The 17,847-nt window shown below is 36.4% G+C and overlaps 1 protein-coding gene across 1 annotated transcript; it reads left to right on the top strand.

Annotated features, from left to right (window-relative positions):
* Positions 1 to 8,789: 8,789 nt before the first annotated feature.
* Positions 8,790 to 10,691, top strand: LOC136211141 (6-phosphogluconate dehydrogenase, decarboxylating 3, chloroplastic). The gene has a single exon (XM_066002690.1). The coding sequence runs from the start codon at positions 8,960 to 8,962 to the stop codon at positions 10,445 to 10,447; it is 1,488 nt and encodes a 495-aa protein (XP_065858762.1). The 5' UTR covers positions 8,790 to 8,959; the 3' UTR covers positions 10,448 to 10,691.
* Positions 10,692 to 17,847: the final 7,156 nt, after the last annotated feature.

Below are 17,847 nucleotides of genomic sequence, written 5' to 3'. Positions count from 1 at the left end.
CCGCTCGTACAATGTCCCTAAGGTTTCACCCTCCTCAATAAGTCCTTCAGGCACCTCGACGGTTACTTCGTGGATCCCCGCCTTCACACCATCCAAAGGCCTTGCAACACTGGGGTCGGCCCGAGACACCGGGGGTCGACGAATCTTCGTCTTCTTGGGTTGAAGAGAGTTGGCCTCTCCCTCTCTATCCTCTCGCCCCTTACGATTCATCGCGCGGATGTGCGATGAGTCTCGAAGGGAGAAATCACCCACGATCACGGGAGGCAACCGTACTAAGGCTCATCGGGAAGAACCCTCTGACATAATCCTCTCTCCCCCCAATTTAAGAAAAAAGCAAAGAAGCAAAATGAAAGGAAGAATAGGACGAGTTACTGACCTCACTCCTTGCGACAATGGCACAACACAGTTTCCTCGCACCCACAGTCACGAACAACGACCGACAGAGGCTTCAGATGATGACAGAACGGGAGCACATGAGAAAATTGGTGAAGGGAACGAGTAATGAGAACAAAGGAATTCAGACCTGCAATTGAAGAAAACGAAAAAAGATGAGCATAAACCTCCTAAACCCCTTTTATAGAGAAAGAGCCACCGACAAAACAGACCAATAAATGCAAAATGACGGCTCGTGCACAAATAACATTTATCAGAAGCATTTAATGCAAGATAAAATGGGGGCGCATGCGTGGAAAGCCAAGAGTCTAAAATCACTCATAGCATCTCGCACAAGTAGATAAAGAGTGTGCATTTTATACCAACCTCCAGCAAGACGGACGCTTTTGACACCTCGCATGTAATACTCGGAATGCGACTTGGGGGGGGGGGGACTACTTGATGAAGTATATGAAGTTGACCCATCAGGCCCACAGAACGCATCAAGCCCGCTGTAGGCACTGGAGTCGTAGCCCTATGATGAAAACCTTCAAAGATGATTGGAAAAGTACGATGGAAAATGGATCACAAAAAAAAAATATCATTAGAAAGTTTAGATCAACCTTTTTCCATCCAAAATCAAAAATTTCAAGAGTATCAAATTGAGTTATAGGATATCTTAGTGGGTTGTGTCCCACGAGAGTGTTGTAACACACTTTTTCGGGCTCAATTCAGAGGTCTAACGAATAAGTTATGACTAGCTGAAGTTTGGGGTGAATCCGGGATGAAGATGAGGCATAGCCTTAGTTTAGGTAATTTTTATTATCTTTAGGTTGTTTGATATAAAAATGTCCGCTTCGTTGAAACGTGTCCAACGGAATAAAAATCGACAAAATCGGAGGTCGGGAAGAGCGTTTTCGGATCCAAAAAGAAAAATAGAAATGTAGATAATGAAACATTTCGACTATCCATTGGGTATTCTACTGGCACGTGTACAACACGCGCCAGCTGGCTTCTGACTAACACTTGACGTGTGTCAGCATGCGGCTGGCCGTGCCATACACGCGCGAGCACGCCTGCAATATCGCCAAGGGAGGCTGTTCTAATTCAATATCATGTGATGCTTTAATTCAAAACAGGATTTTTGAATTTAAAATAAATAAAAAATTAAATGAGTAATATAAATCAAAAGGCGGCTGCACTGTATTCGAGTTAGGGTTTTTTGTTGGTTTATGTGAAAATACGATTAAGGTCCTACTCCATTTTATTAATTACAAAATTAATCCTGAATCCTAATTAAACTCTGTAAGTAGCAGCTCTTAGACACCGATAAAGGGGATGAAAATTACACCGAAAATTAACGAAGCTCTGTCAAAATACTCCGAACAAAATACCGTTTTAGAAAACCCAAAACCCGTGTTCCATTATTCTTGATTTTCCAATCATCTTACAACCTAGGTAAAGGTTTCTGAGGGACAAATTCTGTCTATTGGCTTTATTTTTACACTGTAAAATCTTGTTTGTTCATATCTTTTTCTCTTTTATTTTTCAATACTGATTTTTATTAGGGTAAAGTTCAAATAAAACCCATGTGGTTTCACTAATTTTCAGATAAAGGACTATGGTTACTTTTTGTCAAAACGAGGATTGAGGTTTCACACTTTTAATAATGCTATTAAAACTATCTTTAACGACCTGAAAATGAAAATTTTCAAGAATTAAAGTTGTTCAATGCCATATTTTCTATGGAACTACATTTTCGATTTTAGAAAATCATCTTTTTTGGAACTTTCTCTCTCTAAACATTAACTTTCTCTCTTTTTACCAAATATCATCTAAATAATCTCGAAATAAAAAAGTTGAAGAATTAAAGTTGCTTAGAATATTAGTAGTTTTTAAAATATGTCATTTTTGAAGTCGTCAAGGGTGATTTTAATAGTATCAATCGAAAAAGTCATTGGCCCTGTTTGGTAAAGAGCGTTTTGGGATAAAAAGAGCGGTTTTGACCAACTTTAGAGGTTTGACCACTGAAACCGCTAATTGAAGTGTTTGGTGGAGAGAGGTTTGGGAGAGAGTTTTGTGATGAAAACACTAATTTAGAAAAAGCTCTTAAAATGAGCTTTTTCAATTAGCGTTTTGTATTATTAAAATTAATGGACTTCTTTAACCCTAATAGATAGACTCTCTCTTCTCCTGCGCCAAAATTAATGTCCTTATTCGTCTTTTTGCACAAACCGCTATTATCAATCAGCTAATTTTTACCAAACAGGTCTACACAAACAGCTAATCAAATCAGCTAGTCAAATCAGCTAATGTAATCAGCTAACAGCTAATGTAATCAGCTAACAGCTAACAGCTAATTCCCAAACAGGGCCATTATTTTGCTAAATTTGAAAACCTCAGTCATCGTTTTGATAAAAAATAAACCACAGTCCTTTATCTGAAAATTAGTAAAACCACAGAGGTTTTATTTGAACTTTACCCTTTTTATTATCTATAGGGTGTCAAATATATTTTTCAATTCGTCACAAATGCGACAAAGTTGTCATATTTCGTTACAAATGTGACAACTCTTGTCGCAGATGCGATAACTCTTATCGCATTTGTGACGAATTCGTTACAAATGTGACAACATCGCAACAATTCAATTGTTAGATTTTTTTCTCATTTTTTGAGCTTTTCATTCTAATCTTCTTCCGCAGACACTAAATCTTCAAAGGTTGAACGAAACATATTCTCTTCTCTCTATAAACCACCATCTTTTCGTCGGTTTGGGATGACGAAAAAGACGTTGAGAGTTTGAAGAAAAAGATGAATTGAAATAAGGATATTCTTGTCCAAAGGGGATGAAAGTATCTAATTTGATGAGATGGAAGCAAAATGAATTAGATATGTAAATATACCCTTTTAATTGGGCTAGATTTATAATTAACGTATAGTTAATGTTTGTAAGTTCTAAAATCACCATAAAATAACAATTATAATTAGTTTTTTCAAATTTTTGGTGATGTAAAGCTAAAATGTGTCACAATTCAATCACAATTTGATCTTTATAGAAGTTTAAATATTGAAAAAATAAAATTATTTAGTTTTATTTATGTTTTATGTTTTATTTTTGTTAATTACACCTTTATGCTCTTATTTTATAAGATTCAGCATGTATTTTGTATTTTTTTTTGTACTTTTGTACTCTAGTTTTATTGAATATATAGAATAGAACCAAGAATTTAATATGCCAAAAAAATTAATAATAATAAATAATAGGGATAAGATATAAAAATACTTCTAACATTTATAGCCAGAAGCAATTTTATTCCTAATGTCTAAAATGCTGTAATTTTACCTGTAACATTGGAAACCAATAACAATTTTACTCCTAACATTGACAAGTTGAGCCAATCTGAGAAATAATTCATCAAATTGTCGACTCGGTCATAAATTTTACAATCTATACTTCACATATCTGTTATTTTATCACTTATTAGTATCATATAACAAACATATGATTAGACAGGGAAAAAAATTATAAAAAAATTATGTATTTTGTATGAGTTGGACAAAAAAATCCATATATTTCGCCAAATTTATAAATATTAATCTTCAATTCTATTATTAAATAATAAAAAATATGAAAATGTTTTTTTAGAACCAACATATATGTAATTGGTGCAGAATAAAGAATAAAATAATTATGTTTTATAATAATGTCTGAAGTTAACCTAACTTGTCAATGTTAGGAGTAAAATTGTTATTGACTGCTAATATTAGGAGTAAAATCGCATAATTTAGATATTAAAAGTAAAATTGCTTCTGATTATAAACGTTGGAAGTATTTTTGCAGTTTATAAAAAAATGGATAAAGTGCAAAAATATTCCTAATATTTACAGCCACGAGCAATTTTATCCATAACGTCTAAAATGGTACAATCTTGCTCCTAACATTGACAGTCAAGAGCAATTTTATCCATAACATTGACAAGTTGGTCAATTTCAGACATTATTATAAAACACAGATATTTTATTCCTTATTCTACACTAATTGCATATTAATTCGTTTAATTTCATATTTTGTGTGATTTTAATAATAAAATTGGAGATTAATATTTATATATTTGGTGAATTTTTTTGATTTTTTTTCCAAATCGTACAATATATAGTATATTTTTTAAAATTTTTTCTAAATTTTTTTTTAAGTATAATCATATGTTTATGATCTATTATTAATAAGTGATAAATGACTCGTATTTGAAGTGTAGATGACAAGATTTATGATCAAAAAGTTTGTTTGATGAATTATTTTATTGGTCTAATTTGACAATATTAGAGGTAACATTGCATTATTTTAGATATTAAAGGTAAAATTGCTTCTGACCCTAAAAGTTAGGATATTTTTTACCTTATCTCTAAAAAAAAATTGAATTAATACACTAAAATTTGAACTTGAATTACCTTTTATTGTGATTATTAACACATCAGATTTAATATTAACACATCAGATTTAATATTATAATAATATAGCAGTACAAAAGAGACTACCTTTTTTGTCATTTTGTGCCAAATTTCACTGGCACCATTTTTTTGAAAATATTCTATTTTTTTCTCTGAGTTGACCATCTAAAACGCTGTCGTATTAAATTGCCCTTAGGAATCATCGACAGCCACAACGCCCTCTGGTTGGTAGTTAAGACACTGCCTTTGCTTGAATAAAAGTTCAAATAGGTCCTCAAAGTTGACATATATAGTCAATTTTATCCAAATCAATTTTCGATATCAATTCAGCCCTTAAAATAAAATCAGTCGAAAAAATATAATATATTTTTAAAACCTGAACATTATGATTACATTTTGATATTAATCTATTTTTATATTTAAAAACTATTATATTCTGCTCAGTCGCAAAATGTTTTGATGTCGTGCATAATATCAATGCACTAATTCTATTTGAGGGGTTTCAATGAAGTGTTTTCTGTCTCTGTTTCAGAGAGTTTTTCTTAGAATTTTTTTTTTTTTGGTAAGAAGGGAAGAAAAAAAACAAACAAACAAAAACCTAACCCGGGATCAGTCTAGGAAGACTGACCCCAATCCTATCCTCAAGAAGAGAAGGTAACAGAAAAGAAGGAGGAACGGAAAGGGTAGAAACACCTAACATCCCCCCATGCCCAGCAGCTGCCAAGCGATCCGCCACGCGGTTTTGCTCCCTATAAATATGGAAGAAGGTAAGAGAATCGAAGGCAGGACGAAGCCTCAAGATGGCTTTAATGAGATTCTGACTCTTAAGACAAACAGCCTGTCTATCCGAAATCCTGTTGATAGCCTCCAAATTGTCAGACTCCACCGAAAGTCTTTTAACACCCATGCGAATGGCGAGTTTAATGCCAGACAAGATCCCCCAGAGCTCTGCAGTAAAGGAGGAGCCCGTACCTAAGTTATGGGTAAACCCAGCCAGCCAGGCGCCACCAGCATCCCGAAGAACTCCACCAGCAGCAATTCTGCCATTACTAAGGCAGGAGCCATCCGTATTCAACTTGACAACCCCTTCCCTGGGCTTCCTCCAACCAACTAACTGGACCTATTTAACCGGGGAGGGGTGAACCAGGGGCTCTCCTTCAAAACTCTTTGTAATAACAGAGAGTTTTTTCGAGAAGTAAAACCGGAGGTCAGGAATAAAGACAGTCTTCTCAGCAAATAACTCTTCATTCCTCCATTTCCACATTTGGTGACAAATAATAGCGAAGAGAATAGCCCCGTGCTCCATACTGGCCAACAAATTCCCATTAACGCCTTCAGAGAACCAGTCAATATCAGAGAACCTATATTTCTTTTATCAGTACGATTTTTACATATATTTATTTTTCTCACGTGTTATCATTTAATATAAGAGATAATGTATTAAAATATGTCTATGCTTTTTTTAAAAAATATCAATTTAGGCTCCATGTACAAAATAACACCAATATAACTTAACGTTTAAAAAAGAATATCAATTCTACGCGGCTCCCAATCATATCATGCAAGCCTGTAAATTGCCCGAGCCGGTTCTAAATGAGCTGGACAAAATCAACCGTCGTTTCCTTTGGGGAGAGTCGGGAGAGGGAAGGAAGATTCACCTTGTCCCTTGGAAGGAGATCTGTCAGCCTAAAAGCAGGGGGGTCTTGGCATTAGACAAGCTAAGGACAACAACAAAGTTTTATTAATGAAGCTCCTCTGGAGAATGTGGCAAAACCCTTCATCTCTTTGGGTTCGTTTGCTCTGTGGCAAGTATCGAAAGGACAAAATCTTTGGGGGCCCTAAGGAGAGAGTTGTCAATTGTTCTTTCCTGTGGAAAGGGCTCAGTGCTGTGTTTGCTGAGTTCTGCTCGGGGGTTGGCCTGGAGGTGGGTAATGGTAAGTCCATTAGTTTCTAGTATGACACCTGGATTGGGGATAAACCGCTTATAGATATTTGTAGATCCCCCCCGCCTAGCAATAGCCGCAATTGGAGGATTGCTGATGTGGTGGACTTTGATGGGGACTGGATTTGGTCTAAATTTGATACCTTCTTGAGCCTGGATACTCTCCTCAGAATCAGGGGAGTTAAAATTAGTAATCTTGAGGAGGACAAGGATAGGCATTGCTGGGCCCTGACTAACAATGGAGCTCTCTTGCAAATCTGCCTTTGAAGCCTTTACGCTTGACAGATCCGACCCTTTCTCGGATACTTGGAAATCCATTTGGGCTCTAAAAATCCCTTACCGAATGAGGAGCTTCCTGTGGCTGGGAGTTAAGAACAGGTTACTTACTAATTCGGAGAGATATAGACGACACTTGGCGGATTCAGGTGCTTGCAGTAGATGCAGATGTCATGTTGCAACTTTGTGCCATACCCTTAGGGATTGCTCTAAAAGTAAGGAGGTTTGGAAGAAAGTTCTCCCGCCCCACATTCTCCCCTCCTTCTTTGCCAACTCTGAGAATGACTGGTTCTCTAATGGGGTTAATGGGAAGTTATTGGCTAACATGGAGAATGGTGACATTTTCTTTGCCATTATTTGCCACCAACTTTGGAAATGGAGGAACGATGAGATCTTTGGTGAGAAGACTGTTTTTATTCAGAACGTTCCTGAGTTCTTCTCAAATAAGCTCCTTACCATTACTGAGAGCTTCAAAGGGGACCCCCTTGCCAGGTCTACCCAGAAAAAAAGAGGTTCACCTCGTTGGTTGGAGCAGACCGAAGGATGGGGTGGTTAAGCTGAATACGGATGGCTCCTGCCTCAACAATGGAAGAGTCGCGGCTGGAGGTGTTCTCAGAGACGCGGGGGGTGCCTGGATGTCGGGTTTCACCCATAACCTGGGATTGGGCTCGTCATTTTCTGCGGAGCTGTGGGGTATTCTTTCTAGTGTCAAGCTTGCCAGAAATCTGGGTATTAAGAGGCTTTCTGTGGAGTCCGATAATGAGGAGGCCATTAGTATGATCTCTAATAATCATGTTATTTGTCTTAATAGCCAGAACCTTATCAAAGCTATTAGAAGGCTTGGCTCCTCTTTTGAGTTCTTAGAGTTCAGCCACATCTTCAGGGAACAAAACCAGATTGTGGATCGCTTGGCGGCGGCTGGGCATGAGGGAATGTTAGGTGTTACCACCCTTTCTGATCCTCCTATCTTTCTTTCTTCTCTCCTTTTAGAGGATAGGGTTGGGGTTAGCTTTTCTAGGCTGATCCCAGGCTAGTTTTTGTCTTCGTGTTGTCTTTCTTTTCCTGTTTTCTACCAAAAAAAAGAATATCAATTTAGGCATCGAGAATGGATTGCACACGTCATTTTATTACTTTATTAAGTTCTGATTTCTCCCTCAATGTACAACTGACATAACTTAACGGAGTAATATCAATGAGGTATCTAATTCTGTTATCGAGGTTTAAATTGGTACCATTTTTTAAATGTTAAGCCTATATTGATGATACTTTATACGTAAAGCCTAAACTGATACTTCTTCCGAAACTATAGGTCAATCTTGGTACCTTATCTCTTAATATACTTATTTCAATATTTTTTTTAAAGAATAATCTAGTATGATTAAAATTATAAATTCAATTAATTTTTATCCAAAATTATAAGTATATTTTTTTTAAAAGAATAATCTAGTATATTCTATACTGACACATAAAGTAATGCGTTGAAGCGAAAACATTATGCGGTATAAAAACAGATTTTAAATATTAAAATGTAAACATGATAAATTTTAGATAAAAAAAAACATATTATATTTTTAGGACTGATTTAATTTTGGGTTAATTTAACATTTTCGACTAACTTTAAGGATTGAATTGATACTTAAAGATTAATTTGTGCTAAATTGATCCTCTATGAAAAATTTGAGGACCAATTGGAAACTTTATTTGAGGAGTCCGCCATTATCGTATTATATTTGAGGAGGCCGCCATTCCTACCCTTTCACTGTCTTGAGGAGTCCGCCTTTCCCATTTGCTTCTTCCTTAAAAAAACTCCACCTACTGCAACCTCAGAAATTCAATCCTTTTCTCTCTTCTCTCCTTCCCTAAATCGATTTGTCTCTTCTCCATTTCCCCCAAATCGATTTCCTTCCTTTCTGCCCATCAATGGAGGCTTCAATTGCTCTTTCTCGGATAGGCCTTGCTGGATTAGCCGTGATGGGTCAGAATCTAGCCTTAAACATCGCCGAGAAAGGCTTTCCGATTTCAGTCTACAACCGAACCACCTCCAAAGTCGACGAGACTCTCCTCCGGGCAAACAACGAGGGACCATTTCCTTTGACTGGCCATTACAGTCCAAAGGATTTCGTTCTCTCACTTAAACGCCCTAGATCCGTCATCATCTTAGTCAAAGCTGGAAATCCAGTTGACCAAACAATCTCCGCCTTGTCGGAGCATATGGAGGCCGGCGATTGTATTATTGACGGCGGGAATGAATGGTATCAGAACACTGAACGCCGAATTGAAGAAGTTAATCAAAGGGGGATTCTCTATTTGGGGATGGGGGTTTCCGGCGGTGAAGAAGGAGCTCGGAACGGTCCTTCTTTGATGCCCGGTGGATCTTTTGAAGCTTATAATAACATTAAGGATATACTGGAGAAAGTAGCTGCTCAGGTTGAAGATGGACCTTGTGTTACTTACATAGGAGAAGGGGGTTCTGGGAATTTTGTTAAAATGGTTCATAATGGGATTGAATATGGTGATATGCAATTAATTTCAGAGGCTTATGATGTTTTGAAGAATGTAGGCGGGCTATCTAATCCTGAATTAGCAGAGATTTTCACAGAGTGGAACAAGGGTGAGTTAGAAAGCTTTCTGGTTGAAATCACATCTGATATTTTCAGGGTAAAAGATGAACATGGAGATGGAGAATTAGTGGATAAGATTCTGGATAAGACTGGAATGAAAGGGACTGGGAAATGGACTGTGCAGCAAGCAGCAGAGCTTTCTGTTGCAGCCCCAACGATTGCTGCATCTTTAGATTGCAGGTACTTGAGTGGTTTGAAGGAGGAACGAGAAAGTGCGGCGGAGATTTTGAAGGAAGCTGGATTGAAAGAAGAAGTCGGAGCCGTGAAGAGCGGAATTGATAAGAAAAGATTGATTGATGATGTTAGGCAAGCATTATATGCTTCAAAGATTTGTAGTTACGCCCAAGGAATGAATTTATTGAGAGCAAAGAGTGTTGAGAAGGGTTGGAATTTGAATTTGGGGGAAATGGCTAGGATTTGGAAAGGTGGATGCATAATTAGGGCAGTGTTTTTGGATAGAATTAAGCAGGCGTATCAGAGGAATCCTAATTTAGCTAGCTTAATCGTTGATCCCGAATTCGCGAGGGAAATGGTGCAGAGGCAGGCAGCTTGGAGAAGAGTTGTGGGGTTAGCTATTTCAGCAGGGATTAGTACGCCAGGAATGTGTGCAAGTCTTGCTTATTTCGATACTTATAGGCGCGCTAGGCTACCAGCGAACCTTGTGCAGGCTCAGAGAGACTTGTTTGGGGCACATACTTATGAGAGGATTGATCGTCCCGGGGCTTTCCACACTGAATGGACAAAACTTGCTCGCAACAGCAATGCTGGTATTGGTGCTTTCAACTAAGCTTTTTTATGGTTTATTGCTTCTTTGTCGAAATTGTGTTTGATGAAATTTTAATGTTTGAATTAGAGTTTGTACGTCTCGTTGAGAATTCCGTGGCATAAGCATACAATTAATTGTTAGTCTCACAGTTTTAACTGTTAATAAGAAATGCATGCCTCTTATAGCTCAATTTGTTGTTGTCATCGTCGTTGTTGTAGCTTTTTCTCAGTTTTTCTTAATAATGCTACCATATATTATCAAGCTATTTGATCTGGAACTCTGCAATAGATATTTTTACCATTCTTTGTTCGGTTTTGATGCGAAGTTATGAATTGTTAAAGCTCGAGTTTGAATGCTGTACTGAGTAATGAAAGAACTGATCTTTTAATGGTGATGGTGAGTGCGCTGAGTGCTTTGCTATCGTGCCAGTTGCTTTGAAAGCCAGGCCCGTTAACGTCGTCCCCTGGAAATGAAAAGATTCATCCGGCCAGGGCCTTACCCGCTGATCTTAGTGAAGTTGTAGCCAGTCCTGGTTTTCTTTCTGCTGCCCCTTTGTAATGCCCACCCTAATCCTCGTTCAATGGCCGAAACCTTGGCTTAAGAAAGAAGTCGTCTTCCTCCCTGAGCACTATCTCAAAAGATAAATGAAATAATTGACCGAATAAAGATCCCGGGTACCGGAGTTACCTCATTCTCTTTTCTTTTTTACATACTTACCTAGCTGCTAGGAGTGAAATAGGTAAGCAGGCAAGGCCAAAACTAGAGCTTAACTGAAACGAAAGCAATGCTTGTGCTTCATGTTAATTGAGCTCAGTCAGCATTCAGCTGTGGAATTGAACTTGAACTCTAAGCCGAATCGACTGCCAGGGATAAATAAGTAGTTTTTAAATAAGATCAGGTCTTACAGATCCGCGGCTAGAATTGCTTTCTAGAATTCTGAACTCTTTGACAATGTACGTGGCTGGGTACCTGCAATCTGTATGAGCTTGCTTACCATCAAATTATGTAAATCATCTTTATTTATTCATTCTGATAAATGAATAATGCTACTTTTATCGCATAATTCTTCGGGTTTATTTTATTTGTTTGGATAAGTCATTCCTGATTGCTAGTATTTGTTAATTTAGTAATTGAATTTTGAATACTATTCTGAAATGGGAATTTTGAATACTATTACACCTTCTGCTGCTTGTAAGCTTCTAAGAAGAAGGTGTGCTGAAGAATGCCCTTTCTCTCCATACTTTTCTCCTCGTGAACCTCAGAAATTTGCAGCAGTTCATAAAGTTTTTGGTGCAAGCTGCTTTTGGTATATTTTCATTTTCTACCGAATTAATTATCTGTTGAGGTAGTGTTCAATATATAATCTCTCTAGGGTTAAATGCATCACTGGTCACTGGATTTACATGGTTGTCTCAAAATGGTCATTCAACTTCAATTTATCTCAATAAAATCACTTAACTTTGAGTTTTGTCTCAATTAGGTCACTCTGACAATTTTTAGTGATTGAAAAGCATCGATATGGTGACGTAGGTGACATGTCAACATGAGTCAACTCAAATATCTGACCGAAACGACACATGACTCATGTGTCGTTTCGGTCAGATACTTGAGTTGACTCATGCAGACATGTCACGTATGTTATCGTTCCAATGCTTTTTAATCACTGAATCGCTAGAGTTACCTAATTGAGACAAAACTCAAAGTGATTTTATTGAGACAAATTGAAGTTGAGTGACCATTTTAAGACAACCATGTAATTCAGTGACCAATGGTGCATTTAACCCATAATCTCTAAGATATCATAGCATTTGTTTTTAAATCTATTAACTTATCTTTAGCTTTTAGTTTAAATGGTTTCATGGTATCAGAGTTTTTTTGGACTAAACCGTCGAGAGTTCGAGTCCAAGCGGTATTTGCGTGTGGGGGTGTGTCAGAGATTAATATAAGATCTATGATTGGGCCTTCCATGAAACTATTTATGTTGAGGATTGTTCCAAAAGTTTTTTAACACTCGAGAATAATATACAGAGTGAATCAATTAATGCCATATATACATATTGTTTTCATTACACTGATAATCTCCCATGAAGTAATATGTCAAAGGATTTTGATTGATTGGATGTACAGTACACCAAAATTTCTCGGATTTTACACACATGAGAAATTCAATTAGGATCCAATAAAAATGTGACATTTTGTATAACTTTTTTCTTTACCCTAATCATTTCTCAATGAAACGGTATTCGGTCTTTCTTAATGAGTTAGATCCATTACACCTGATTTACTGTAGAACTTCTCCGCACGACAGTTTCTTTTTTTCTTTAGATGCTTAGCAAATAGGCTGCTCATACCTTTACAAGATTTTCTGAATCTTTAATGTTTCATTCATTGAATTTAATGTTCAATACATGCCATAGTTGTTAAAGGCGCGTCTGACACTAGGCTCAGGGCTTAGCGTCTCTGCAGCAGAGAGGCGGGCGATATTCATCCGGCGCGTACATTGGCTGCGCCTCGTGGAGCTTGTCACCTTGTTTGAGGTGTGCCTAGGCGCAGGTATAGGATTTTGTTTTGATTTAGACTAAGCTGTTCTAATCTTAGCCGTATGATATCTTTATGATTAAGGCTGAGGTTAAATAGAAAGGGATGAAGTTATGAAGGCATATATTAGATTGTGGTGAAGGTCTCAGCCTAGTGCTCGAGAGTCTACCTATGATTGGAGAGGTCATGGGTTCGAATCACATGTAATATGAAACGGAGGGAGTATTAGATTAAGAAATAAATAAATAAATAGAATTATGGCTTGTGTCTTTAGAACGAGGATGCAAGTTCTGAGTATATCTAAAAACACGAAAGTGCGCACTGCGCGTACATGTCGTTGGTCAGGATATTATTGGGTAGTATAGTGTGGTTTAGCATGGGATGAAGGTAAAAACTATATATCAGGAAGTTTTATTGCTTTTGGCTCAAGAAAATTTGCTTGTTCTATTCAGAATTCTACTGAGTTGGTGAATTAAATATGTAGGGGTGGTAATTCGTGTAAGTCGGTAATCTCCGTGCTGTATCAATTATCCAGTTAGTATTAAATGAGTTTAACATTAATCCAGCCAAAAAATTGTGTTATAATCATGTCAATCCAATTGAGTTAATGGAGTTCATGTGTCATGTTTGCGTATTACGTGTAATTTTATTGATGATATAATAATACGTGTGTCGTGTTTGCGTGTTACGTGTAATTTTGTGGAGGAATTATGTATGCTTTAGACTTCTCTCCTACAATGCTGCTTTTTCTAAGAACTTTAATCGCTTAGTTTTCCTTACGATGCTGCTTTTTCTAAGACTAAGATTGCCGATTTGATTTGTTAAGAGCTCAAATTGGTTGCAGCATTATTCTTATTGATGATATAGTAATACATGTGTCGTGTTTGCGTATTACGTGTAATTTTGTGGAGGAATTATGTATGAATTGATTCAGCTATCTGTTAATAGGGGTGGTAATTCTGTGTAAGTCGGCCATGCTCGTGTTGTATCAATTATCGAGTTAGTGTCAAATGAGTTTAACAGTAATCCGGCCCAAAAAATTGTATCTTAATCGTATCAATCCAATCGGATTAATGGAGTTCGTGTGTCGTGTTTGCGTAGTACGTGTAATTTTATTGATGATATAGTAATGTGTCGTGTTTGTGTATTAGGAGTAATTTTGTGGAGGAATTATGTATGAATTGATTCAGCTATCTGTTAATAGGGGTGGTAATTCTGTGTAAGTCGGTCATGCTCGTGTTGTATCAATTGTCGAGTTAGTGTCAAATGAGTTTAACAGTAATCCGGGTAGGCATGTTTACGGGAATTTACTACTTCAAGCTATTATCTCGTATCGATTTTGAGTATCAAAATCAGGTGTTTTCATAAGGGGATTCCCTATGAATTTGCATATTCTCAGCTGCATTTTGATTTTCAAAACAGGAATCTTCATCTTTTTGATGTTATGGAATTAAAATTGATTCAGCTTTGTCAAAGGTTGAATTCCCAGTTTCTCGTAGGGATCGTCGACAAGATATTCGGAGATTTACTCATCCTTATCATAGACTGAAATCGCAGTCATGTCGTTGAATAGATTATCAGTAGCATATATCTCTGATAAACTATCAAAAACATTTATGAGAAAATGACGCATTTTTCGGAATCTCATCTTCAGCTGTTCTGTCAAATATTGGAATCTCATAGTTTAGATTTTGCTTCTCTGCATAAGAAGCCATACGGTTGATTGGTTCGCCTTCACCATTTACACCATTTCCTACTTCTCCAATATCTTATTGGCCTATGATAAACTGAACTGAATGCTACTTAACTGAACTGATATTACTGATACTGAAATTAAGTGATAAAGACATGGTCTTAGCCTCAGCCACTTCCCTTCTTTCTTCTTTAACTAATCTCGAGTTTAAATGCGCCGAATTGGGGACTCGAGCAAGCACTTTATACCTTGGAATGTTGCTGCAGAATGGTTCAAATTCAAACCTCAAGCAGCTTGTGTTTTGAAGAAACGGATTTAAGACAGAATGTTTGAGTGAGGTTTGTGAAATTCTCGAGAGGCACAGTTGTTAAAGAAGTTACGTTTTCTGAATCCGATATAGGGCCCGTTTGTTTTACTTGCGGTTTGCTGTTATTGTTTGTTATTACGGTTTGCTATTTGAAAATGATGTTTTTTCCAAAAAGTAGAGATTCCTGCTTTTACAAAAAGCTAATTTTCAGCTATAAAAGACAAACAGGAGGTGACTAATCAAACGTTTAAAACTCCCCCTTTTGAAGTGAAAAGGCAAACAGGAGAATGAAAAGTAGCTACCAAACACCCCTATAAGGTGTGTTCGAGCTGGATTAGTAACCGCTCCTCTTAAGACAAACATGAGCATGAAAAGTAGCTACCAAACACCCCTATATGGTGCAATTTTATCCTGATGTTGGCAGCCAAGAGTAATTTTACCTTTAACGTTGTCAAGTTTGGTCAATTTCCAACATTATTATAAAATACAGATATTTTGTTTTTTAGTATACACCAATTGCATATCAGTTTGTTTTAAAAAAAATCATATATTTTGTAATTTAATAATTGAATTGGAGATAATATTTATAAATTCGGTAAAATATTTTGAATTTTTTTGTTCAACTCGTGCAAAAAAAACAGTATAGTTTTAAATTTTTTTAAAAAAATATCACGTCTAGTAATATGTTTACAATCTGTTAATAATGAGTGATAAAATGACTCACATGTGAAGTGTAGATACCAAGGTTCATGACCGGGAAGTCAGTTTGATGAATTATTTCTTAAATTGAGCCAACGTGACAATATTAGCGGTAAAATTGCTCTTTGTTGCCAACATTAGGGTTAGAAATTCTAAAGTAAAAATTATCATCAAAGCTAAAGAGTTTCAATTAGCTAGAATTATCATCGGAATTGGATTGTGTTTGTTGGCGGACATGGTTTTTTAAGCTGGAAACAGGTTTCCTATTTTTTAATATTATGGAAACACGTCGTATTGGTTTCATGAGTTTTCATTTTCAAAACAGATAGGAAACCCAAAAACACTACCGAAAAAGAGTTTCCGTGCAACATAACATCTCTACGAGCATAACAACTAGCAATGACACAAAATGCATTCTAACTCCGTGCAACATAACATCTCTACAAGCATCGCAACTAGCAATGATTAAAATTTCGAGTATGTTTTACCGAAATTGTCAAACTTTATTTTCTTTTAATAAAATTGCTAAATTTCACATTTAAATTCAATAAAATTATTCCGATTAATTTGTCTATAAAAACTCGCAAGAACATTTTAGACAACAATGTGAGTTTTTGAACTTTTTGTAGCGTAGAATGTGCTATATGGCACGTGTTTTTACCACATTTATGTCACATTCGTTATAAAGCACAAATACATTCTGCATACGACGCTTAGTTGACATAAACCAAAGTGCTTACGTCACATCAGTCATAAAAGTTAGGCATATTCGACATATGGTGCTTAGTTGATATATAGTCAAGTGTTTCTCTATTACGTCAATATTCAAATGAGTTTTTGTATACAAATTGGCAGAATGACTTAATTGAAATCAAACGCTAGTGGTTTTATTGACAAAAATGAATTTTAGTGACATTTATGAAAACATATCTTAAACTTTAACCATTGTCGCGACAAAAGCGATAGCAGAGGGCACAACGGTGCATCGCACCCCCAACCACCGACCACTCCTTAAAGGGGTGGTTCCACCTTGTCTCGGCCCTGCAATTTCATTTGTTGGGGTTTAACAGCTAGGGGTATTTCACAGTCAGTTCGGTCTGAAAACCGAATTAAACCGATATAAATAAAAACCAAATAACACTTAAAATGAAAATTGAACTTAATCGAATAATATTGACAAACCGATTTGAACGGAATATTAAAATAAATTATTTTAATATCTTGCTTTTATGTATATTATTATTATAGTATCTGTATTAATATACAGGAATATCAGTTGCTGCTTAGAATAGAAAAATAGATTTTTTTCTTATTGATTTTTTTCTGTTTTTAAGATGGAAACCAAACTGCTTTATTATGCAAACTAAATTTACTAATTCATAAGTTAAAAAGTGATTAGATCAGATAATTAATACGTTACTAATAAATAACTTATAAACAACAAATTTAATTAACTTTTATTTTGGTCCGTTCGGCTAATTCGATTATTTTATCATAAAAACCAAACTGATTGATACTACCAATATATTTCATAAACTAAGACCGAAACCAAATTTAATAGATCAAATAACCGAACCGAAAAATCGAAATTCATTGGTTCGCTTAGTTATTTAGGTGGGCTTATATGAGTTGGGCTTGAGATTTGATTTTTCATCTCGAGCCCAGCTCGGTCCGGTCCCGCCTAAATTAACAGTGGACTGGACTGGGCTTGGGTTGAACATTTTTAGACAAAAACCCGATGGACTCGACCCGAACTCGGCCCAGCCCGACCCATAAACAGGTCTATCGGGAACTACTCTTGGGAGGGATAGTTCGACCCTATTTCGGCCTGCAATTTCATTTGTTAAGGTTCAATAATACCTTTCTTTTTTTCATCTCACGCCAAAACGACCTCGGTTAGTTTGGATAGGGGAAAAATTTAAGCCAAATTCCTTTGTAGTCCACCCGTCCAAGATTGGCTTCGCCACTACTCGTCGATGCATTTTACCCGAATTTTAAAATCGAAAACTTGTCCGAAGAATTCCAAATTGGGATTTTCTGTAAACAAGAACTAATCTCAAACATTTATACATCAAACTTCTAACTTCAAAAATAATCAAAAAAACAATAAAAAAAAAACATAAAAACATTTACGTAAAACCTCCACTTTCAACCAGGGACGGAGCCATATAGGATTTGAGTACC

Source organism: Euphorbia lathyris, chromosome 1 (assembly GCF_963576675.1).
Source record: "Euphorbia lathyris chromosome 1, ddEupLath1.1, whole genome shotgun sequence".
In the NCBI taxonomy this organism is placed as follows: domain Eukaryota; kingdom Viridiplantae; phylum Streptophyta; class Magnoliopsida; order Malpighiales; family Euphorbiaceae; genus Euphorbia; species Euphorbia lathyris.
Note: the sequence above shows the minus strand (reverse complement) of the source record. Positions and strands in the feature narration are given on the sequence as shown.

What these genes read in the sequence shown, in the direction of transcription:
- LOC136211141 (XM_066002690.1), top strand. Translation starts at nt 8,960, where the DNA reads ATGGAGGCTTCAATTGCTCTTTCTCGGATAGGCCTTGCTGGATTAGCC.